Here is a 19700-nt window from a genome sequence, read left to right on the forward strand (position 1 = left end):
GGCTGGCGAAGCTCCAAACTCTCAGAATATGAGGGCTGATGATGTGAATGATGCATGGTGTGGACTGCATCATGTGGTGCACTAACCTCGACAGTGTTTTGCCAGATCCTAGGGTAATGGTCGGTGCTGTGTAGAGCTGGGCTGAGTTGAGGTGGGCCGGGTCTTGTAGAGATGTGCTGTGATGGACCAGGTCTGGTAGTGATGTGCTGTGATGGGCCGGGTCTGGTAGAGATGTGCTGTGATGGACCAGGTCTGGTAGAGATATTATCAGGTTTCAGGTAAGACCCAAATGCAGACTGTGTTGAAGAAACAATGTATATTACAGTAACAGTGGCAGGCAAACGACAGATCAAGGCAGGTAGGGGTCGATAATCCAGAGTAGTGGGCAAAGGTACAGGACGGCAGTCAGGCTCAGGGGCAGGCAGAGTGGTCAGGCAGACGGGCTCAGAGTCAGAACAGGCAAGGGTCAAAACCAGGAGGGCGAGAAAAAGAGATACTGGGGAAAAGCAGGACAAAACGCTGGTTGACTTGACAAACAAGACGAACCTGCAACAGACAAACAGAGAACACAGGTATCAGAACACACAGGTATCAGAACCCAGGGGATAATGGGAAAGATGGGCGACACCTGGAGGGGGGTGGAGACAAGCCCAAGGACAGGTGAAACAGATCAGGGCGTGACAGATGTGATGGGCCTGGTCTGGTTGAGCTGTGCTGTGCTGAGATGGGCCTGGTCTGGTAGCATAGGAGGGAGGTTCTAGGTGGAAGTGAAGAGGTTGGTGTGGAGGGCAGTGTGGCTCCAAAATCTGCATTGGGCCTCTTTGACTGCGTACGGCTTGGGCATAGCTCAGTGTATCTGCATGCAGTTCCTGGGAGAGAAGTGATGGAGAGTGGTGTGGGGAGCAGTGTTGCTGGCTCTTCTCCAGTCTCTGTGAGGCGCCACCGGATGCAGGTCTAAAGGAGCGTCTGATTTGTCTCAGGGAGTTGGTGGCTGTTCTGTTGCTCCTGTGGGGTGAGGTGGACTGGCCACCCAGAGCAACATCCTTAACATCCTAGCAAAGGTGGAGACTGCCTTTGTAATGGCAATTTTAATGTTAGTGCTTTTCTTATAACCAATTTCTGTGTTCATGCAAGTGGCTGACTGAACGAATCCTCACTATCAGTAGCTGCAATTTGGCAGTATGCCCAGACCTCGTGAGGTATTGGTCTGTCACATGTTATGAACCAGTAATTGGTCGGTCACATGAATGAAACGGTAATGATTAATGAATTATATTATATGTGTATAGCCGTATATAAGACAACTGCTGGGACTGCCCCAGTAGAGCTCCTGATTGACATGTGTACTATGGTGCATTGAGTTGGTTGGAACCTCTCCAGCGCGCTGACAATAAACAATGATTCATTTTAAGACTGACTTCGAGTGTCCCTGTGTAAGAATTTCCACAACAGCCTCTTTGTACATGTACATATTGTCGTAAAGAAAGTCATTGCTCATGTAGTTATCACAGTGTCACAGGTATAATAACGACTTAAAGAATATTTTTCCTCTTGAGCCACAAGGGGTGCTCTATATGGACATAAATAATGCTTAACTCACTTTTCTTGGTGTGTGCTTTTGGCATATGTAACAATGACACAGACAGGACATACAAAATCATATAAATAACAGTAGCCTGCAATCAACACAAAGATAATAAAACACTGTATTACAAAACTGTGTTATACAAAAAACAAACTCTAATTGATACAATACTTTAATGTATCGCACTCTCTCGCTTTCTACTTACAATGAGTGTACAAAATATTGGAAACAACCCTCAGAACAGCCTCAATTCATCGGGTCATGGCCTCTACAAGGTGTCAGGGATGCAGGCCCAACATGGCCCATGTTGACTCCAATGCTTCGCACAGTTGTGTCAAGTTGGATGTCCTTTTGGGTGGTGGGCCATTCTTGATACACACGTGAACCTATTGAGCATGAAAAACCCAGCAGCGTTGCAAGTCTTGACACAAACTGGTGCGCCTGGAACCTTATACCATATCCTGTTCAAAGGCACTTCAATATTTTGTCTTGCCCATTCACCCTCTGAATGGCACACATACACAATCCATGTCTCTATTGTCTCAAGGCGTACAAATCCTTATTTAACCTGTCTCCTCCCTGTCATCGACACTGATTGAAGTGGATTTAACAAGTGACATCAATAAGGGATAAAAGCATTCACCTGGATTCACCTGGTCAGTCTGTCATGGAAAGAGCAGTCGTCCTTAAGGTTTTATACACTCAGTGTATATGCACATTAGTTAATAGAAAGTATATATTACATTCCCAATGTCCCCGAAAATGCCATCAGTTCCCATCTCATAATAGGCAGTCCTGTCACTGGTTTGCAAGGTGCCCTGGATAATGGTGATTTGCAATGATTCCCAATACTGGTCCACATTGGCAGCTCTTCAGTTCGTTTAGCCTCTTTAGCCTGAGTTCATTTAGCCTCTCATCATTTTCCGATAAACATGACTCCATTGAAGAGTTCACTGATCACCTCTTGTGAGAAGCCTCCGCCTGTCACTGGTAGGCTCTCTGAAACAGGCAGCCAGCCTCACACATTGCCATTTCTTCCTGTAAATGGTGCTTTCCTTTCCTCCGGTTTTTACACCATTCATTTTTTCATCCTTCTCATGTTTGCCTCAGCTGAAATAACAAATAAAGACACATTGTCTATAATAAAAAATAAAAAACTTATTTCAGCTACTCAAAGGTATAATTTCCTGTCATTGACCAGTTTTACAATAATCGCATGGTGAACAGTGAATGGTCTTCTTACTGTTGTAGTGCTGTGGTAGCATAGGCTGGGAGATTACTAGTTTGAAGGCTTCTATCCACTCCCTCTGGTCCTGCTCCTGGTCACACAGGAAGACAAACTGCCTGTCTGGCGTCTCCAAGGTAACCCCGAACCTCCACCTGCCACTGCGGTTCCCCTTAGACTGGCCCTCCCTCACAGAGTAGCCATGGCCCTCTGTGCCGATGAAGACAGCCCCCAGTTCCAAGGCATCCTATGGACGGACACACAGCAATACACACATAGACACAGCCAGACACACACACACACACACACACACACACACACACACACACACACACACACACACACACACACACACACACACACACACACACACACACACACACACACACACACACACACACACACACACACACACACGCACACATTTACAAACAACATTCTTCTCCACAAATACAAATGGCTTATGCATATTCTCCATTGTCATTACCAGTGAAGTTTTGAAGTAAGACAGCTTTCTGTCCGTTACGTTTAAGATGAACCATCTCTTCTTGAATGGCTCCCATTGCTAAGAACAGACACAGAAGGCACAGAATCAGCCCTGGCTGACCATCAAACAGGTTGAGTTTCTGGTGCTCTCGATGTATATCCCTTTAAAACTTCACTATGTTCAATGAATTTGATGGATTACTAACCGTTGGGCCGGTTTTCTCCATGTAGCCTTCTTTAATGCTACTTCTGGTTATCAAAGGTACAAGCTGCACAAACAAAAACATAGAAAGGAGACAGATCTGTACAGAGGAAATCCTTGAAAGTATGACGTCACCTGTGACATTTCATGTCAGTTACGGCGATACAAGACTTCTACTTTGAAACAGTTTGTACTCACGTCACTGTCCCTGGCATTAGGGTCAACTTTCTTGAGGTAAGCAAACCGAGTGGCCCGAATCGCATTGAAACAGGACACAATTTCCTAGAAGAAGGAGAGAGAAATTTGACCCCAAGTCTTCAAATCTCTAGACGTCTTCATGACAACGTTTCAATTAAGTTTTGTCATTGGTTATTACCTGGCTGTTGTCATGGTAAACAAACAGGTTTCTGGTCCGTTCTTCCTCCAGGTAGGAGATTTGCAGCCCGTGGCCGTGGCCTATCTTTTCCGGCTGGAACACGGCATTGAGGTCCTTCATAGAGATGACTGCTTTGGGCTTCTTGGACTAGGGTCAATAATACACAACAGGCAGCATTATGATGAGCCCTTCTCAGGTATTTTATATTTAACATTTATTTAACCAGGTAAGTCAATTAACAACAAATTCTTATTTACAATGACGGCCTAGCAAGAGGGAAAGGCCTCTTGTGGCGACGGGGGCTGGGATAAAAAAATAAAAGAAATTGACAAAATGCATCACGACAAAAGAGACACCACAACACTACATAAGGAGACCTAAAAACAACAACACAACATGGCAGCAACACAGCATGACAACAACACGACATGGCAGAAACACAGTATGACAAAAACATAGCAAGACAACAACATGGTAGCACAACAGCATGGCAGCAGCACAACATGGTAGCAGCACAAAACATGACAACAACACAACATGGTAGCAACACAACATGGCAGGAGCACAACATGGTAACAGCACAAAACATGGCACAAACATTGTTAGGCACAGACAACAGCATAAAGGGCAAAATGGTAGAGATTAAAAACAAAACATCACGCGAAGCAGCCACCAGTGTCAGTAAGACATTCTTCCTACCGAATCACATAACCTTTGTTTTGGAGGTGTTCAGAACAAGGTTAAGGGCAGAGAAAACTTGCTCGACACTAAGAAAGCTTTGTTGTAGAGCATTCCACACAAAATCTGGGGAGGGGCCAGCTGAGTATTAGACTGTATCATCTGCATATAAGTGGATGCAGTGCATTCGGAAAGTATTCAGACCCCTTCCCTTTTTCCACATTTTGTTACATTACAGCCTTATTCTAAAATAGATTAAATAAAAAAATTCATCATCAATCTACACACAATACCCCATAATGACAAAGCGAATACAAGTTTAGACATTTTTGCAAATCTATTCAAATTAAAAAACAGAAATACCTTATTTACATAAGTATTCAGACCCTTTGCTATGAAACTCGAAATTGAGCTCAGGTGCATCCCGTTTCCATTGATCATCCTTGAGATGTTTCTACAACTTGTCTGGAGTCCACATGTGGTAAATTCAATTGATTGGACATGATTTGGAAAACACACACCTGTCTATACAAGGTCCCACAGTTGACAGTGCATGTCAGAGCAAAAACCAAGCCATGAGGTCAAAGGAATTGTCCGTAGTGCTCCGAGACAGGATTGTGTCAAGGCACAGATCTAGAGAAGGGTCCTAAAAAATGACTGCAGCATTGAAGGTCCCCAAGAACACAGTGGCCTCCATCATTCTTAAATGGAAGAAGTTTGGAACCACCAAGACTCTTCCTAGAGCTGGCCGCCCGGCCAAACTGAGCAATCCGGGGAGAAGGGCCTTGGTCAGGGAGGTGACCAAGAGCCCGATGGTCACTCTGACAGAGCTCCAGAGTTCCTCTGTGGAGATGGGAGAACCTTCCAGAAGGACAAACATCTCTGCAGCACTCCACCAATCAGGCCTTTATGGTAGAGTGGCCAGACAGAAGACACTCCTCAGTAAAAGGCACATGACAGCCCACTTGGAGTTTGCCAAAAGGCACCTAAAGGACTCTCAGATCATGACAAACAAGATTCTCTGGTCTGATGAAACCAACCTGACAGAGTTTGAGAGGCTCTGCAGAGAAGAATGGGAGAAACTACCCAGAAGTTTGTAGCGTCAAACCCAAGAAGACTTGAGGCTGTAATCGCTGCCAAAGGTGCTGATTACTTATGTAAATGTGATTTCAGTTTTTTTTATTTTATACATTTGCAAAAATGTTTTTTTTAAATGATTTTGCTTTGTCATTATGGGGTATTGTGTGTAGAATGATGAGTGGAAGAAAACAATTGAAACCATTTTAGGATAAGGCTGTAATGTAACAAAATGTGGGAAAAGTCAAGGGGTCTGAATACTTTCCGAATGCACTGTAAGTGGATAAGAGCCTACTGCCAGAGGTATGTTGTTGATGTAAATTGAGAAGAGCGTGGAGCCTGGGATCGAGCATTGGGGTGACAGGTGGGCTGAGACAGCAGATATTCTGACTTTACATATTGCACTCTTTGAAAGAGGTAGTTAACAAACCAGACCAAAAACCCCTCAGAGACACCAATACACCTTAGCCGACCTACAAGAATGGAATGGTCTACTGTATCAAAATCTTTGGCCAAGTCAATAAAGATAGCAGTTTAACAATGCTTAGAGTTAAAGGCAGTGATGACATAATTTAGGACCTTTATGGTTGCAGTGACTTATTCATAACCAGAGTGGAAACCAGATTGCGTACCAGAGAGAATACTATAGACATCATGAAAGCCAGTCAGTTGATTATTGACAAGTTTTTCTAACACTTTAATAAACAGGGCAAGATACTGTAGAAATTAGCCTATAAGAGTTAGGATCAGCTTGATCTCCTCCTTTAAATAAAGGTTTCAGTGTGGCTGCCTTCCAAGCACTGGGAACCTCCCAGAGAGGAGAGACAGGCTAGGCAACTATAGGGTCTGCAACCTTAAAGAAGAAAGGATGTAAACCATCTGACCCAGATGTTTCTTTGGGGTCAAGTTTAAGGAGCCCCTTTAGCACATGAGACTTGGTGACCGCCTGCAGGGAGAAGCTGAGTAGCGAGGAAGAGGAAAAAGAGGGAGTAGCATCAAGGCTAGTCACATTAGAAGGGCTGGGAGATGAGGAAGTGTTGGATGGTAAAGGAGGCATGGCTGAGTCAAATAGGAATCCTGACTTAATTAAGTGATGATTAAAGAACTCAGCCATATGCTCCTTGTCAGTAACAACCACATTATCCACATTAAGGGACATGGGCAGCTGTGAGGAGGAAGGTTTATTCTCCAGGTCTTTCACCATTTTCCAGAACTTCTTGGGGTTAGACCCACAGAGAGAGAACTGCTCCTTAAAGTAACTTACTTTGGCCTTCCATATAACCTGAGTGCACTATTTCTAAATTTCCTGAACAACAGCCAGTCAGCCTGAGTATTTTTGTGCAGATCCTTTCGTCAAATAGTGTTCTTGAGGTGAAGTAACTCTGCCAGATCACAGTCGAACCAGGGGCTGAACCTGTTTTTAATGATCATTTTCTTTATTGTTAACAATACCACTGAAAATATTTTTTAAAAGGTCCAAGCATCTTCGACAGAGGGGATCAAGCGGATTCTATGCTAATTTCCAGAGGCCCGGTCATGAAGGAAGGTTTCTCATTCAAGTTTTTCAGCAAGCGTCTATGACAAATCAGTACAGGTAATTTAACTGAGCAGCCAATTCAGAACACAGTGATCACTAAGGTAACTACAGAAAAATACCAAGGAGAGTAGCCTTTCTGGGTGTTTGTGGTCATACCTCATGGGATTGGTAATGATCTGAGAGAGATTTAGGGAGTCCCATTGTTTTAAGTAACAGGGGATGTTCCCTGTGACTTTTCCAAAGCGTTCTGGGCACGTCCCCAGGACGACATTTTGTTAGCTGGGTTATCTGATCGAAGAGGATGGAGAGAAGCTACTTAAAGGGAACGGGGGATACCTAGTCAGTTGTACAACTGAATGCATTCAACTGAAATGTGTCTTCTGCATTTCATCCAACTTACATCCTCATTGGTGAAGTATCTCAAGGTAAAGTCAGTTTCAGAGAGCAGGAATCTCCTTTTCAGGAACTGCTTGTTGTCCTTGCCTTTCTTCCATAGTATTCCTTCGTAAAGTCCTGAATGGGATCCAACCAATACAAAACATTGATTTAGTTAGTATCACTCGTCTCTTCATACGCAGTATTTTGGTACGTTTGGTTCTATGCCTTGCTCTGTAGACAGCGATGTATGGAAATGTCTTGTGTTCCTAGACAATTTGAATAAAATAAATAGACTTATCCATGAAGGCTTGTCAACATTTAGCACTTACCTGAACTATAAACTTGTTGAAGGGAGTTATTCTCTCCTGTGAATTCTCTCCTCTCATACTTAGCACGTATCCACTGATCTTTAAGAACACTGTCAGGAAACCAAAAGGTTAAAGATTGAAATACAAAAACTAATATTTTAAAAAATACAAACTTTTTGTGTTGAATATATGTGTCAGGCGGTGGTTAACTGGTGCAGTGAATCAGGCGCAGGAGAGCAGAAATGAGTGTACAAGGTATTTAATTCCATGACAGCACCAGTATACAGACAATACTCAAAGTGCTGAGAAAATACCGGTCACTCGAAAATAACGGGCGTAAATAAATAACCCGGCAAACATAACCAGCTGACAAGTACCGCCATGAACAATCGATAAACACGCACACTAACATGTAGGAAACAGAGGGTTAAATAATGAACATGTAATTGGGGAATAGAAACCAGGTGTGTAGAAAACAAAGACAAAACAAATGGAAAATGAAAAGTGGATCGGCGATGGCTAAAAGACCGGTGACGTCGACCGCCGAATGCCGCCTGAACAAGGAGAGGGACCGACTTCGGCGGAAGTCGTGACAATATGACACAACTTCGACCACAAACCCTGTAGTATTTGCCAACTCAGTCAATTTTAGGCTAATTGACACCAAGATGTTTCTTCTTCTTCTCTTGAAATAATACTTCCACTGAATGAACAACTGTCAAGTCATCACAATTTACACTTCCTTAAATTGAGTGAGTGAATGAAGACATTGATATAGTTCCACTCACACACAGTCCTTCTCCTGTGGCCGGTAGTAGAATGGCGGAACACACTTCTCATAGAACGCATTGGCTGCAGCGTTACCCCATGTCTTCATAAACTACAATTAGAAACATAATAGGAACGTTATAACATAATAATAACATAATAAGCATGTTATAACATCACAACATCAAAGGGATTGTGACTATTGAGTGATCTTGAGAGTACATCCTTCAAGGTGTAAAGGTCCTTGGTACACTACTGGGCCATTGTGACATGTTAAACTGTACCTCTACTAGGGAATCATCCCAGAAATCCAAGCGTATGGACTTTATCCGGCTGATGGCAGGCAAGTCCCGATGTGTCCCAGAACAATTCACACATACAAACACACCAAGTTTGTATGAGGCCCAGTCTGGCTCTGTGAATAGCAGTAATATGATACTGTATCAATCAATCAGACACTTGAAATGTTTGCAGCCTGTATACCTTTGAACCACATTACTATAGTTTGGATATTGGACTTTGTAGTATGTCATGCCTTGATTGGTTGTTTTTTCTAGGTTGGTTGATGAGTTGTAGAGAGTTACTGGAAAGGAGGAACCCTTGTAATCATTGACTGAATGAACTATAACTTCCCCCAAAATAAGTTCTTTAAAACATGCCATGGTTGTAATCATTTTACTTTTTAGTCATTTAGCAGATGCTCTTATCCAGAGTGACTTGTAGTTAGTGCATTAATCTTAAGATAGCTAGGTGAGACAACCACATCACAGTTGTAGTAAGAACATAATCAGCAGTGAAATCCAGTGAAATAAAAGCAAATGCAAATATAACTCACGTCTTACATGCCTTAGGTTTTTGCTCATGCTCCACATTCTATAAACAATAGACAACCACACTGAAATAGTCGATCATTAATATGAAATTGTCACATAGAAGACATAGCTTCTGTTTGGGGGGTCCCTCGATATTTTACTACTTTAAACTGTTTTACAGTTCCTATCTGTACCATATCCTAACCACAATGGTAACCTAAACATGTCAAATGTTAGAGGCTATCAATCATGGTTTAACATGTATTCTATTAAATATAACTCACCAGGGGCCCCACAGTCGGCACAATGGTCGTTGCTGGGCTGTTTCACCATATCAAGCAGAATCTTCTTATTTCTCTCCGGACTTGCCATAAGTAAATCGGCTATTCTTCTGCCTCAATCAAGTCCCAACAAACGAATTGCTTATTTTACTTAGGTCCATGCCTTTTCATTCACTCAAATGTATTACTTCTATAACAGGTGTCAGGACATTTTTTGTTGTTGTTGCACTTGACCGCGGTCACTGGCCGACGTTTCCTTTTCTCACTGGCATAGCAACATGACGTTTATTGTTCTCCACACAAACACTCACTATCAAATAACAATGAGTAGGGGAAGTGAAAAAAGCGTTACCATATATTACGCATAATTTATAAACGGACAAGTAAGCCTGACAGAATAGTAATATCTAAGAAAAACAACTGTACTTGATTTTATAGTATATATTACAACAAAATATATCGAGATAATATATAATGTCTTGATAATGTCACCAAAGTTCATTCATATATTGAAATGTAAATAAATAAAATATTTTAATATATAAAAACGAAGACAGCTTTGAAGAAGTTTACACTTGAAATGAAAGTCAGTGATATTTCAAATGCAGCATAAAGAACCTGGAGAGCGGGGGAACATGAAGTGCCTCGGAACCAAGTATGCGTGATCCTTGTTTCCGCATCAGCGTGCGATCGGCGAACAACTAAAGGGCAAAAGTTTGAATGAATTACCTGTAAAACCACGATTACAATGTGGGTTGCAAGGCGATGTATGTCTTTAATCGCCCGGAGAGGTATGCACAAATGTTTTATTCAAGCTGTCGAGTTTCTCGTAACTTCTTAATTACATTTTTTTCAGGTGCTATTTGTTAGCGGGCGGGTATAATTTGTGGAACGTTCCAACAGGAATCTGTTCCAAAAACTGCGGAAACAAGGTTGCCAACAAACAACGCATACAAAGTTGATACCGGGTAGGGAGTGGGCTATTTAATTAATTGTTTCATTCACCACATTTATTCCGAAAAATGTATGTCCTCACTCTGGTAGCCTATGGACAAACATTAAGAATAAACTACGTGGTGAGTTGATGCCTATTCGGCAGCAAGTTAGCTAGGTGAATTGATCATGCTACATTGTATGCGTTGTTTGTTGGCAACCTTGTACTTTACGCAGTTTTTGGAACAGATTATTTTTGGAACGTTCCACAAATTATACCCGCCCCCAATTGTATGTTTCCATCTATTCTTGCAGGGCAGTATGGCTTATTCTACCAACCCCAGGGCTCACTCCCCAAACTAGAATTCCGGTATCTCAACTGCACGTGCTGCTGGAGGAGTCGGATCCCAGTCGCAGGCTTTGAAACCCTTAATGACACCCTCTCTTCATCTACTACTCCTTGTGATGACAAGTCGCTGGACGCATACTACACGTCAGAGCAGCGAGATGTCATTTTGCAGCTCCTCAACAATGCGGCAGAGACGGAGCTCGCTGCTGTCAAGCTCCTTCGTGGCCGCAAGTCTGTCAACATTGTGGAATACAGGACTAGAAATGGACCTTTTAAAAATCTCGAAAGCGTCATAAATGTGCCGCTTCTGAAACACAAAAGTGCTGTCATTGTCTTCAACTCCATCCTCAACCCTCCGGAGAAGAAGGAGAAAAGAAAAGTAAAGATCCAGCTAGCCAAGTTCATCAGACCAGAGGTGGAAAGGACCTGGCTAGAGGTAAGATGATTTAGCTAGACGGATGGCCTTGAGGTCTGGATGTTGATGGCACAGTTGGACAGCCCACAGGGTCAGTCCCCGCTGTCTGTACCCCATCAGTCACGTCACCACATAAATACTACATCAGTGTTATTACATGTGTATTAATCCACTTTTGCCTTTCTTCCAGAAAGCAAATTCCATAGTGTCCATTGTGTGTGGAGTGAATAAAATAGCCTGGGCGCACGTGGATCGTGGCATGAACGTGTTGGAGTGGAAACATGAGGATTGCCACAACTTTCTGAAGGGAACCTACATGGCTTCTGCCTACTTGGATGACGTAAGTTGAATGTTTCCGACCGAGATATTCTTGCATTTGGGTAAGTAGGTTAGCCCTGAGACATGACTGTGCAGACTCCTATGTTGTCAGTCTACAGCCATGTCACAGGGCTAGGTTTCAGCTTAGCACAATCGTTGACTGTAATATCCAAATAGCATAACTCCTGTACTGAATCACATCTCATTATGTGCCATAACATCACCAGATTTCCAGTGTGGTATCCCACCTCCCCACGGCTGACTTCTTCGTTGTGGAAAAGCCGTCCATCTCCCTTCAGAACACTGCCCTGTACCCAGTAATGGCTCACATGCGTACAGTGGAGGCTATGCTGTTTGCTCTGCTGGAGCCCCGCTACACCCAGCCTGACATCACTGCTCCACCCAAGGTGCTCAACATGATGCGCACCGCCGTCGGCCGCCATTTTGGCCTCATGGTGGGTGACTCCCGCACCAGCGGGGCCCAGGCGGTGCAAAAGTTGATGACGGAGTCAGTGACTCAGAAGATTCCGAGGGTGACATTCCCTCACAACCTGTTGGTGAAATACAGGAACTCCTTCCAGATGGGTGGGCGGAGTCGGGGGGAGGAGCTGTGTGACGCCATGTTGCAGGCTGTGGCGTTTTACGAGCTACTCAGTGAATCGAGTTAAATGTTACAGCGACAATTTCCACGCACCATTTTCAGACTGAAACTGGTTGACTGTGTACAGTATGTGTGACCTGGTGGGGTCGAGTTCACAAAGAGCTAACCAGAGAGACCTGCGTATTGGAGGCTTGATGGAAGTTGACACTAGCTTATATTTAAATGTATACTACAACACTTCCCACCTGTAGACTCGGATGGTATTGCACTTGAGGTGTCAGTTCAGGCCTCAGCAGCTGAACTCGAGCCTCTCCTCCTATAGACACCACACGTCATGTTTTCACTTTCCCATGAATAGAAATGTTCGCTCAGGGCCAATAGTAAAGCAGAACAGGCTTGAATATGTACAGTGATGATTTGTCACGTGACCACCTGCATCTGTACCTTTGTGGACAAATGTTTAATGCCTTCAAAGCCAGAAATACCACTGATTTCTAAACACCAACTCACTGAACCAGATTAAAAAAGTTACAAATACATGTCTTTATTTTTATGCATGAATATAAAAATAGGATTATATTTCAATTATACATTAAATGCATACAGTAAACTTAAACTTCTCACTCAATGTAAAAAAATATGAATGTACAGCAAAATGTATCATGAACACCTATATGAGCTACATTCACTAAATCACAAGTCATTAACATAGGGAGATGATAGCATTACCCTCCCTGTCATGCAGTGTAGAGACAAATGTTGCAGATCTGTTTGTGTAGTCTGCTGGCTTAAATGGTCATTGTCATGGGAAATCATCTGCAAGGAGTCTCACAGTAGCCTTAGTGAGGCCCAGGAAATGCAGAAACCTAGGAGAAACAGCAGTCGTACAACAAAATCAGTCTTTGTAAGTCATCTGAGCAATCTTTTTAATTATAACTTTTTTCTCTTAGTAGAAATTAATAAGGTGCTCTCATGCAGCATATTGACTCACCTGCCTTGGCCCTGTTGAGCTCTCTCTGATTGGCACATGGTGCGGAGGACAGGTAGGTAGTCCACGGCAACAGCCTGCTTGTTTCCCAAGGTGCAGAAGGCTCTACTTGAGAGGACAGTTCTGATGATGTCATATCTCCTTTCGACCACGCTGGAAGACAAACTGCTGTTCAGATACCACACTGACTCAATGGAACTGGAGCTTTACAATGAGAGTTCTATTCAGTTTAATCTAATAAAGGTTTTGTTTGCAATAATGCTCATTTCTGACTAACAGTTTGAACCAAATTCTAACAACATTAAACTTGAGTGCTAACTTCACAAGCATGTATGGTAATTTAGAGGACTGAGCCGCCAATGTATTTCTTACAGTGAAAAAAATACCAGAACAATCAGGAAACTGCACTCACCTAGGATCACAGAAGGTGGTCTGACTGACATTGAAACTCTGTCTGGGTGGGGTGACAGGGAGGGTGAGGTTCTCCATCACCCTCCCCCTCTGCTCCCCCTCCAGCCTCTGGGATCCAGCCCACCCCTCAGACACCCTGGCCAGGCACCTGTGGAAGCCCAGGCCCTCTACTGCAGCCTGGATCTCCAATGTCCTCTCACACCACCACCAACAGCCCCCATCTTCCTCTCTCATCTCATCGAGCAGTCCATCCTTAACCTCCGCCCCTGTCCAGAGAAAAGCCCCTGGTCTGCATGGGCCAGCCTTATGTGGAGACTCACTCGGTAGAGAGGTATCAATGAAGGACATGAGGTCCATAAAGTCAGTTATTGCATCTAAGCAGTGGTACACCAAGCCATCTGCCTTCTCAGTTTGAAGTTTGTCATTAAAAGTCTCAGTAATATTTGATACACTTGGATGAGCCCTCAGAGACAGTGAGGCTCTGTAAGGCTTTACTAACATGCTTTGAGCTGATCTGGAATCAGATGTTGGCACACTTTTTTTTCTCCTCAGCCTGGAGCCAGAGGACACCTTAACTGGACTGGTCTGATCCAGGATCAGTGGGATCTGAGGGTGGTGGATGTCAGGGGGTGTTGGCTCACTCTGAAGCCTAGGGTGAGTCACTTTCTTTGGGGTGAGGAAAGGACTGGGCTGGGTCCTGACTGGTAGGGGAAGGAGGAGCTCCAGGTTCGAGTACAGCAAAGCTACACCTCTCCTCCAGCTCTCAGTAAGGATCTCCATTAGCTTGATGATGTCTGGTTTAGCCCAGGACTGGCACTGAGGAATCAAAGAGAAAGGCACCTCATACAGTTATACTGTCATTCAATGTTGTTACCTGAATAAAAGCATTGGATGTTCATCTAGTTCAAGTTCACGTGCCTTTAGAGTGGTCTGCAGGTCATGGCTGGGGCCAGAGTTCAGGAGCCCCAGCATGCTCTGAGTGCAGCCCACGTCACAGGGAGGATGGCGGGGAGAAGTATTTTCACCCACTGCAATGTCTTCCACTGCAGCAACATTCAGAGCTAGGGTTCACCAAAACAATCAAGTGATTCAATTGTAAGACTTGACGTAAACTCTTTTAGACAGGGACCAAGAAAACTAAGGGGTCACAATACATGTATTATACTAACACACCTAACCATTGAAGTTAGTCTGTTAATAGTTTGTCATCACTCACTTCCATGCACACCTCCTGCAGGGTCCTTCAGTGGGGTTGCCCTCTGAGATGCTTGTCCTCCTCCACTGCAGATCCAGAGCTGCAGCTGCAGTAGGGTACGTCTGATGTCTATCTGGTTCAGGCTCACCAGAGAGGTGATGTCCCCAGCATCCATCCTGACGTTCTCAGCCAGACACAGCAGCTGCAGATAACTGCAAACATTCACCTGGGAGGGTGCACGACACAGACAGAAACAAAATGGAGTAGCAGCTTCATACCATATCATGCGCATTAGTTGAGGGGATGCAATGGTGCCAAGATGCTTGACTTACTACTGAAGGGGTTTTAAAAAGGATCGCTTCAAAGTCGCCGTCAAACTTTGCCTTGAAGGAGGGATCTGAAGACAGTTGAATCATAACACGAAAACTTTGTCATTTTCAATCCAATTGAATTCATATTTTTCAGTATGCAGTATATACACACGTACCACTAGTGGTCAGTATCACAGGTCTCTTGGTTGTCGTCATGAAGGTCTTGATTGCTGTGAGGAATCCCACATCATCATCGAATATGACATCAACCTGCGGGAGAGCAGGTGCAGCTCGGTCACTTCATTAAAACTACAGTTATGCGGTCTAGTCTGCAACCTAGCACTGCTATACAACTGACTGCTGTGTGGTTTACCTCTTCAAATAGAATGAGTGATGTGGACATCCTTTTACTCCGGCTACCTGTTGGTGGCTCTTCAATGTCTGGTGACAGTTGACTGACTAACGGAGGGTTAATAATATCTGCCTTCTTCACGGTCTTGAGAGAGACAAAAACTGTAGGAAATAATATCAGCAATTAAACAAAAAGACTAACCATAGCCACACCAGAGGAGGCTGGTGGGATGAGCTATAGGAGGACGGCCTCATTGTAATCGATGGAATAAATGGAACGGTATCAAGCACATCAAACATATGGAAACCACACGTTCGGCTCCGTTGCATTCATGCCATTCCAGCTATTACAATGAGCCCGTGCTCCTATGGCTCCTCCCACCAGCCTCCTAAGATCCACACATGCCTATGTGTGGTTAACTAAACTTGCAAGGTGTTTCCTGTTTTTCTTAACTGTTTGGAATGTGCTCATCCTGTTTTGTAGACAACGAAGGGCCATCTAAGTTTGTGATCTCTGGTTTACTCTTCTTCTTGAAGAAATTAGCCAGCATCATGGAGGCTGCACAGCCACCTCTTTTATGGGGGGAGCTACGAGGGGGCTGAGGCTCCTTCCTATAGGATGAGAAAACCTTTCTGGGAGAGGCCACTTTACCTGTGTGAGGAGAGCACACAACAGTCTCCATTGGAAAAACACTATACAAAATAGTTCCTGTCACTTTAAATAAGTGATTTTCAGTAGATGGTTATGCTTAGACTGCAATAAAGTACTTTTTGATAGCGGGGTGTGCTTACCAGCTACTGCGTCAGATTTAGTTGAGGTGTTGTTGTAGCTACTGAGATGAGATGGTTTGAAGGTGGTGCTTCCCTGGATCTCCACCAGGTGAGATTGGGTGGCCTCCTTCAGTTGAGTCAGGACGTGACGACCACTGCGCTGGGAGGAGGAGTTCACTTCGAACACCTGGAGAGGCCAAGGAAATGAGCAGTCAAGACAGCCATCTTACATATATTACACTGACTAGTCATACTGCACCCACAGGTTAGAAGATGATTGCATACACCCGTATGAAAGCTAACCTGTTTTGGTGAATCATATGACTGAATGAACATGAGCCAGCCTCTCCTGGTTCTCTGCTTTACCCATCTTATCCAATTACCCACAAACTGTCATTTAAAAGTTAAAAATAGATGAATGTCTCTGTACCATACTCTAACACCAATCAGTAGGTCCTATTCGGGTTCCCGAGTGGCGCAGCAGTCTAAGGCACTGCATCTCAGTGTTAGACGTGTCATTACAGACACCCTGGTTCGAATCCAGCTGTATCACAACCGGCCGTGATTGGGAGTCCCATAGGGCGGCGCACAATTGGCCCCGCGTTGTTTGGGTTTGGTCGGTGTAGGCCGTCATTGTAAATAACAATTTGTTCTTAACGGACTTGCCTAGTTAAATAAAGGATACACATGTGAATGGGACTGTAGGTCTTCCAAGTAGTCTCACACTGACCTTGAAGCCTAGCTCCTGAGCGCAGGCGTATACTGAGGCAGTCTTGCCCACCCCTGGAGGTCCTGTGATCAGCATGGTGCTACACAGATCTTCCTCCCCGTCCTCCTCCACTCTAGCCTCTCCCTGGAAGTCACCACAGTCCCACGAGTCTGCACAGCCAAACCGGAGGTCAACGCTACAATCAATGTTATTCATGGGAGATTCATCGTCAGTGATGTTTTTTGTTTTTTTTATAATACAGTGGGTGGTTTTATTTGACACATTTTCCCCCATCAATTCATAACATCTAAAAGTTTTATTTTTACCATTGCTGTTGGCGTTTTCCTCTAGTTTCCTTTCTCGCCCTTTTCTCCTCTCTTCACAGTCAGCTCTCCGTTTCCATTTCTTTAACCAACTGCAAACAGAAACAAGGAAATGCATTTAAGACACCATACTATAAAAGCTAAACATTGAAGGAGCTAGCAGTGGTGTTAGCAACTCACCTGTGTAGCTTCTTTACAGAGACAAGGTTGCCTATTACCTCACTGGAGTGCTGAGGGCGGTACTTCTCTGTCCACAGCAAATCCTCAATGTTGTGAACTTCACAACAGAAAAATAAAGAACGGTACATATTTTAAAGACCAATGGCAGATCCCAATCAATGACAGAGCTAAAGCACCTCTGTATTCTAGTGGTCCGGGACATACATAGTTAGGACATACAAAATTGGACAAAGAAAAGTAAATACAGATTGTTGTGGAAACTACAATGAATTAGGAATCATCACCTCTCCTAAGGCATTGCTGTGGTTGGGCAGGAGAGACCTTCTGAGGGGATTCTGCTTGGTTTGGTGGGTTAGGGGTCAGTTCATGACCTATCCCCAGACCTCGACATTCCCACTGTTGCTGCCTGAGTCTTTGTGTTCGGCTCAGCCTGCTTCTTCTAGGCTGACCCCTGGTAGAGGGGATAAGAGACCCCCTGACTTGGTGTTCTAAAGAGGGACTATACCCAGTCAAGCTGGTCTCCTCTAACCCCGGGCTAGACCTTTGGCGCTTGCATATGGTTTCAGGGTCCTCCTCCTCATTCTGATGTTTCCTCTTTCCTACAGAGCTAGGAGATATAGCGCCTACCCCTGTCTCTGAAAGAAAAGGCGACCAATAAGACTGAATCTGATACTAGAATATGGCACCACACAGACTATATACATGACAATAAGAACATGACACAGATAGAATAAACTATAGTCTCTCGATCTTACCGGGACTTTCCGACTCCAGAATATTATGTTTGTATTTCTTCAGCAGCATAGTGAAGACTCTTCTCACTGGGAACAGTGGGTTAGACAATTTGACCTCTTCAAGAGACCCCTTGCGGGCAGACCCTGACAACTTATCTCTCCAGCCAGAAGTAATTGACCCCTTCCTCTCAGTCTGGTTGCATTTAAGTGTTGACCTGGACCACCAATTCAAAATCCATCTCTGTGAGTGTTGGGGACTATTGGCCTTATTAGTGTCCTGTTTCCTGGTGAAACTGGTTGCCACTTTCTCATCCGAGACCCTGACTGTCCCAGAGGCAGACTGCACCGCTGCTTGAATTGTGAGGGTACATGCTATTTCATTCTGACCAGATCCAAGTCCAACTCCATGGCATCGGCCAGTGTCTTGACCCAGGTCCACAGACCCCATCACTGCCCTGCCCCTGAATGCCGTGCCAGCACTGGAGCAGCTTGACTCTGAAATCACTATAACATTATTAGGAGGGTCTGAGCAGGAGTTATCCTTGATGAGGCTTGTTCTTGCTTTGGGGTATCTGTTCTGCTTGAATCTGTGCAGCCTACTGGTTGACCGTGACACAGAGAGAGGCACCTCATCATAAGACCCCCCAATATGACAAGGCGCCATCTTAGGTTTCTCTTTCACCTGCTCAGAAATTAGGTTCTTCCTCCCAAGAGGTTGTGGGGTTATACTGAAGTACTTTGTGATGTCATTGGATTTTGAGCACCCAGCCTTCTTCTCCATGGCCAAGTGGGGCGATAACCACATCTTTCTTACCTAGTTAAATATAAATAAAAAAATAATTTCTTTAGATGTCACCATTACTGTCATAACATCAATAGGGCATTCATATCATTCATTATAATGGGAAGACAAAATTAAAGTTACTTTCACTTTTGTCTTCGTAGTGCCAGATGGCAGCAGGTGCTGCAATAGTTACCTTTTAAGTAGCACTTTCACAACCGTTGACACATTGTAACAACATAGACTTAGCTAGTTAGAGAACTTTACTTTCTGATATGAGCTTCAGAACAAGTCAATGATTGACTACCGAGAAAGTTACTTTAAACATGCTTACGTTCACGCTAATTTCATGATTTAGCTTTTCCTTAAACATAAATCAGCACATGCAGCCAAATGTTTAAATGTTGTGTAACTTACCGCTTCCGTATGTTCAAATAAACGCGCCAAACCCAGATCAACCAATCAGACAGCAATTTGAGTACTACGTCATGAATATTTGGTCCCGCCCCTAGGAACTGGAGTTACAAAACCTTTGGTAGTTGGCTAATCTACATTTTCTGAACATATTAAAATGTTCTATATTTTTCATGAATGTTGATATCAGTTGAATAAAGAAA

At 43.9% G+C, this 19700-nt stretch overlaps 3 protein-coding genes across 9 annotated transcripts; 1 reads left to right on the top strand and 2 right to left on the bottom strand.

Moving 5' to 3' along the window:
* Positions 1-1688: 1688 nt before the first annotated feature.
* Positions 1689-10590, bottom strand: LOC106564656 (arf-GAP with dual PH domain-containing protein 2). Of its 3 annotated transcripts, XM_014130841.2 has the most exons (12): positions 9717-10590; positions 9456-9493; positions 8905-9035; positions 8641-8732; positions 7874-7962; positions 7567-7679; positions 3875-4021; positions 3697-3780; positions 3503-3565; positions 3298-3375; positions 2829-3057; positions 1689-2695 (listed from the first exon to the last, which is right to left on the bottom strand). In XM_014130841.2, the coding sequence occupies exons 2-12, from the start codon at positions 9490-9492 to the stop codon at positions 2664-2666; spliced, it is 1095 nt and encodes a 364-aa protein (XP_013986316.2). In that variant the 5' UTR covers position 9493; positions 9717-10590; the 3' UTR covers positions 1689-2663. The 3 variants fall into 3 exon arrangements, with proteins under 3 accessions (XP_013986316.2, XP_013986315.2, XP_045547171.1); XM_014130840.2 differs by lacking the exon at positions 9456-9493 and having other exon boundaries at positions 9717-10589; XM_045691215.1 differs by lacking the exon at positions 9717-10590 and having other exon boundaries at positions 9456-9704.
* Positions 10387-12868, top strand: tefm (transcription elongation factor, mitochondrial). The gene is made up of 4 exons (XM_014130838.2): positions 10387-10504; positions 10962-11431; positions 11601-11750; positions 11956-12868. The coding sequence occupies exons 1-4, from the start codon at positions 10462-10464 to the stop codon at positions 12394-12396; spliced, it is 1104 nt and encodes a 367-aa protein (XP_013986313.1). The 5' UTR covers positions 10387-10461; the 3' UTR covers positions 12397-12868.
* On the bottom strand, positions 12849-19626 carry LOC106564654 (ATPase family AAA domain-containing protein 5). 5 transcript variants are annotated; one of them, XM_014130836.2, is made up of 16 exons: positions 19501-19626; positions 18324-19116; positions 17853-18203; positions 17569-17665; positions 17392-17480; positions 17087-17235; positions 16378-16543; positions 16040-16237; positions 15608-15747; positions 15411-15504; positions 15256-15320; positions 14945-15149; positions 14647-14789; positions 13730-14544; positions 13321-13470; positions 12849-13195 (listed from the first exon to the last, which is right to left on the bottom strand). In XM_014130836.2, exons 2-16 carry the CDS (start codon positions 19105-19107, stop codon positions 13132-13134), a joined length of 3510 nt encoding a protein of 1169 aa, XP_013986311.2. In that variant the 5' UTR covers positions 19108-19116; positions 19501-19626; the 3' UTR covers positions 12849-13131. The 5 variants fall into 5 exon arrangements, with proteins under 5 accessions (XP_013986311.2, XP_013986307.2, XP_013986306.2 ...); XM_014130832.2 differs by lacking the exon at positions 19501-19626 and adding an exon at positions 19418-19500 and having other exon boundaries at positions 14647-14771; XM_014130831.2 differs by lacking the exon at positions 19501-19626 and adding an exon at positions 19418-19500.
* Between the last annotated feature and the right edge of the window lie 74 nt (positions 19627-19700).

Source organism: Salmo salar, chromosome ssa12, assembly GCF_905237065.1.
Source record: "Salmo salar chromosome ssa12, Ssal_v3.1, whole genome shotgun sequence".
Classification (NCBI taxonomy): Eukaryota; Metazoa; Chordata; class Actinopteri; order Salmoniformes; family Salmonidae; genus Salmo; species Salmo salar.

Excerpts from the sequence above, each read along its gene's own strand:
- LOC106564656 (XM_014130840.2), bottom strand. The coding sequence starts at position 9,804 with ATGGCAAGTCCGGAGAGAAATAAGAAGATTCTGCTTGATATGGTGAAA. Across the intron at positions 3,376-3,502 it reads TGGAGAAAACCGGCCCAACG|CAATGGGAGCCATTCAAGAA; the intron begins GTTAGTAATCCA and ends GTCTGTTCTTAG. Across the intron at positions 3,058-3,297 it reads CTTACTTCAAAACTTCACTG|GATGCCTTGGAACTGGGGGC; the intron begins GTAATGACAATG and ends GTCCGTCCATAG.
- tefm (XM_014130838.2), top strand. The coding sequence starts at position 10,462 with ATGTGGGTTGCAAGGCGATGTATGTCTTTAATCGCCCGGAGAG. Across the intron at positions 10,505-10,961 it reads GTCTTTAATCGCCCGGAGAG|GGCAGTATGGCTTATTCTAC; the intron begins GTATGCACAAAT and ends CTATTCTTGCAG. Across the intron at positions 11,432-11,600 it reads TGGAAAGGACCTGGCTAGAG|AAAGCAAATTCCATAGTGTC; the intron begins GTAAGATGATTT and ends CCTTTCTTCCAG.
- LOC106564654 (XM_014130831.2), bottom strand. The coding sequence starts at position 19,456 with ATGTTTAAGGAAAAGCTAAATCATGAAATTAGCGTGAAC. Across the intron at positions 17,666-17,852 it reads ACAGCAATGCCTTAGGAGAG|TTCACAACATTGAGGATTTG; the intron begins GTGATGATTCCT and ends TCTGTTGTGAAG. Across the intron at positions 13,471-13,729 it reads ACCACCTTCTGTGATCCTAG|CGTGGTCGAAAGGAGATATG; the intron begins GTGAGTGCAGTT and ends TTTGTCTTCCAG.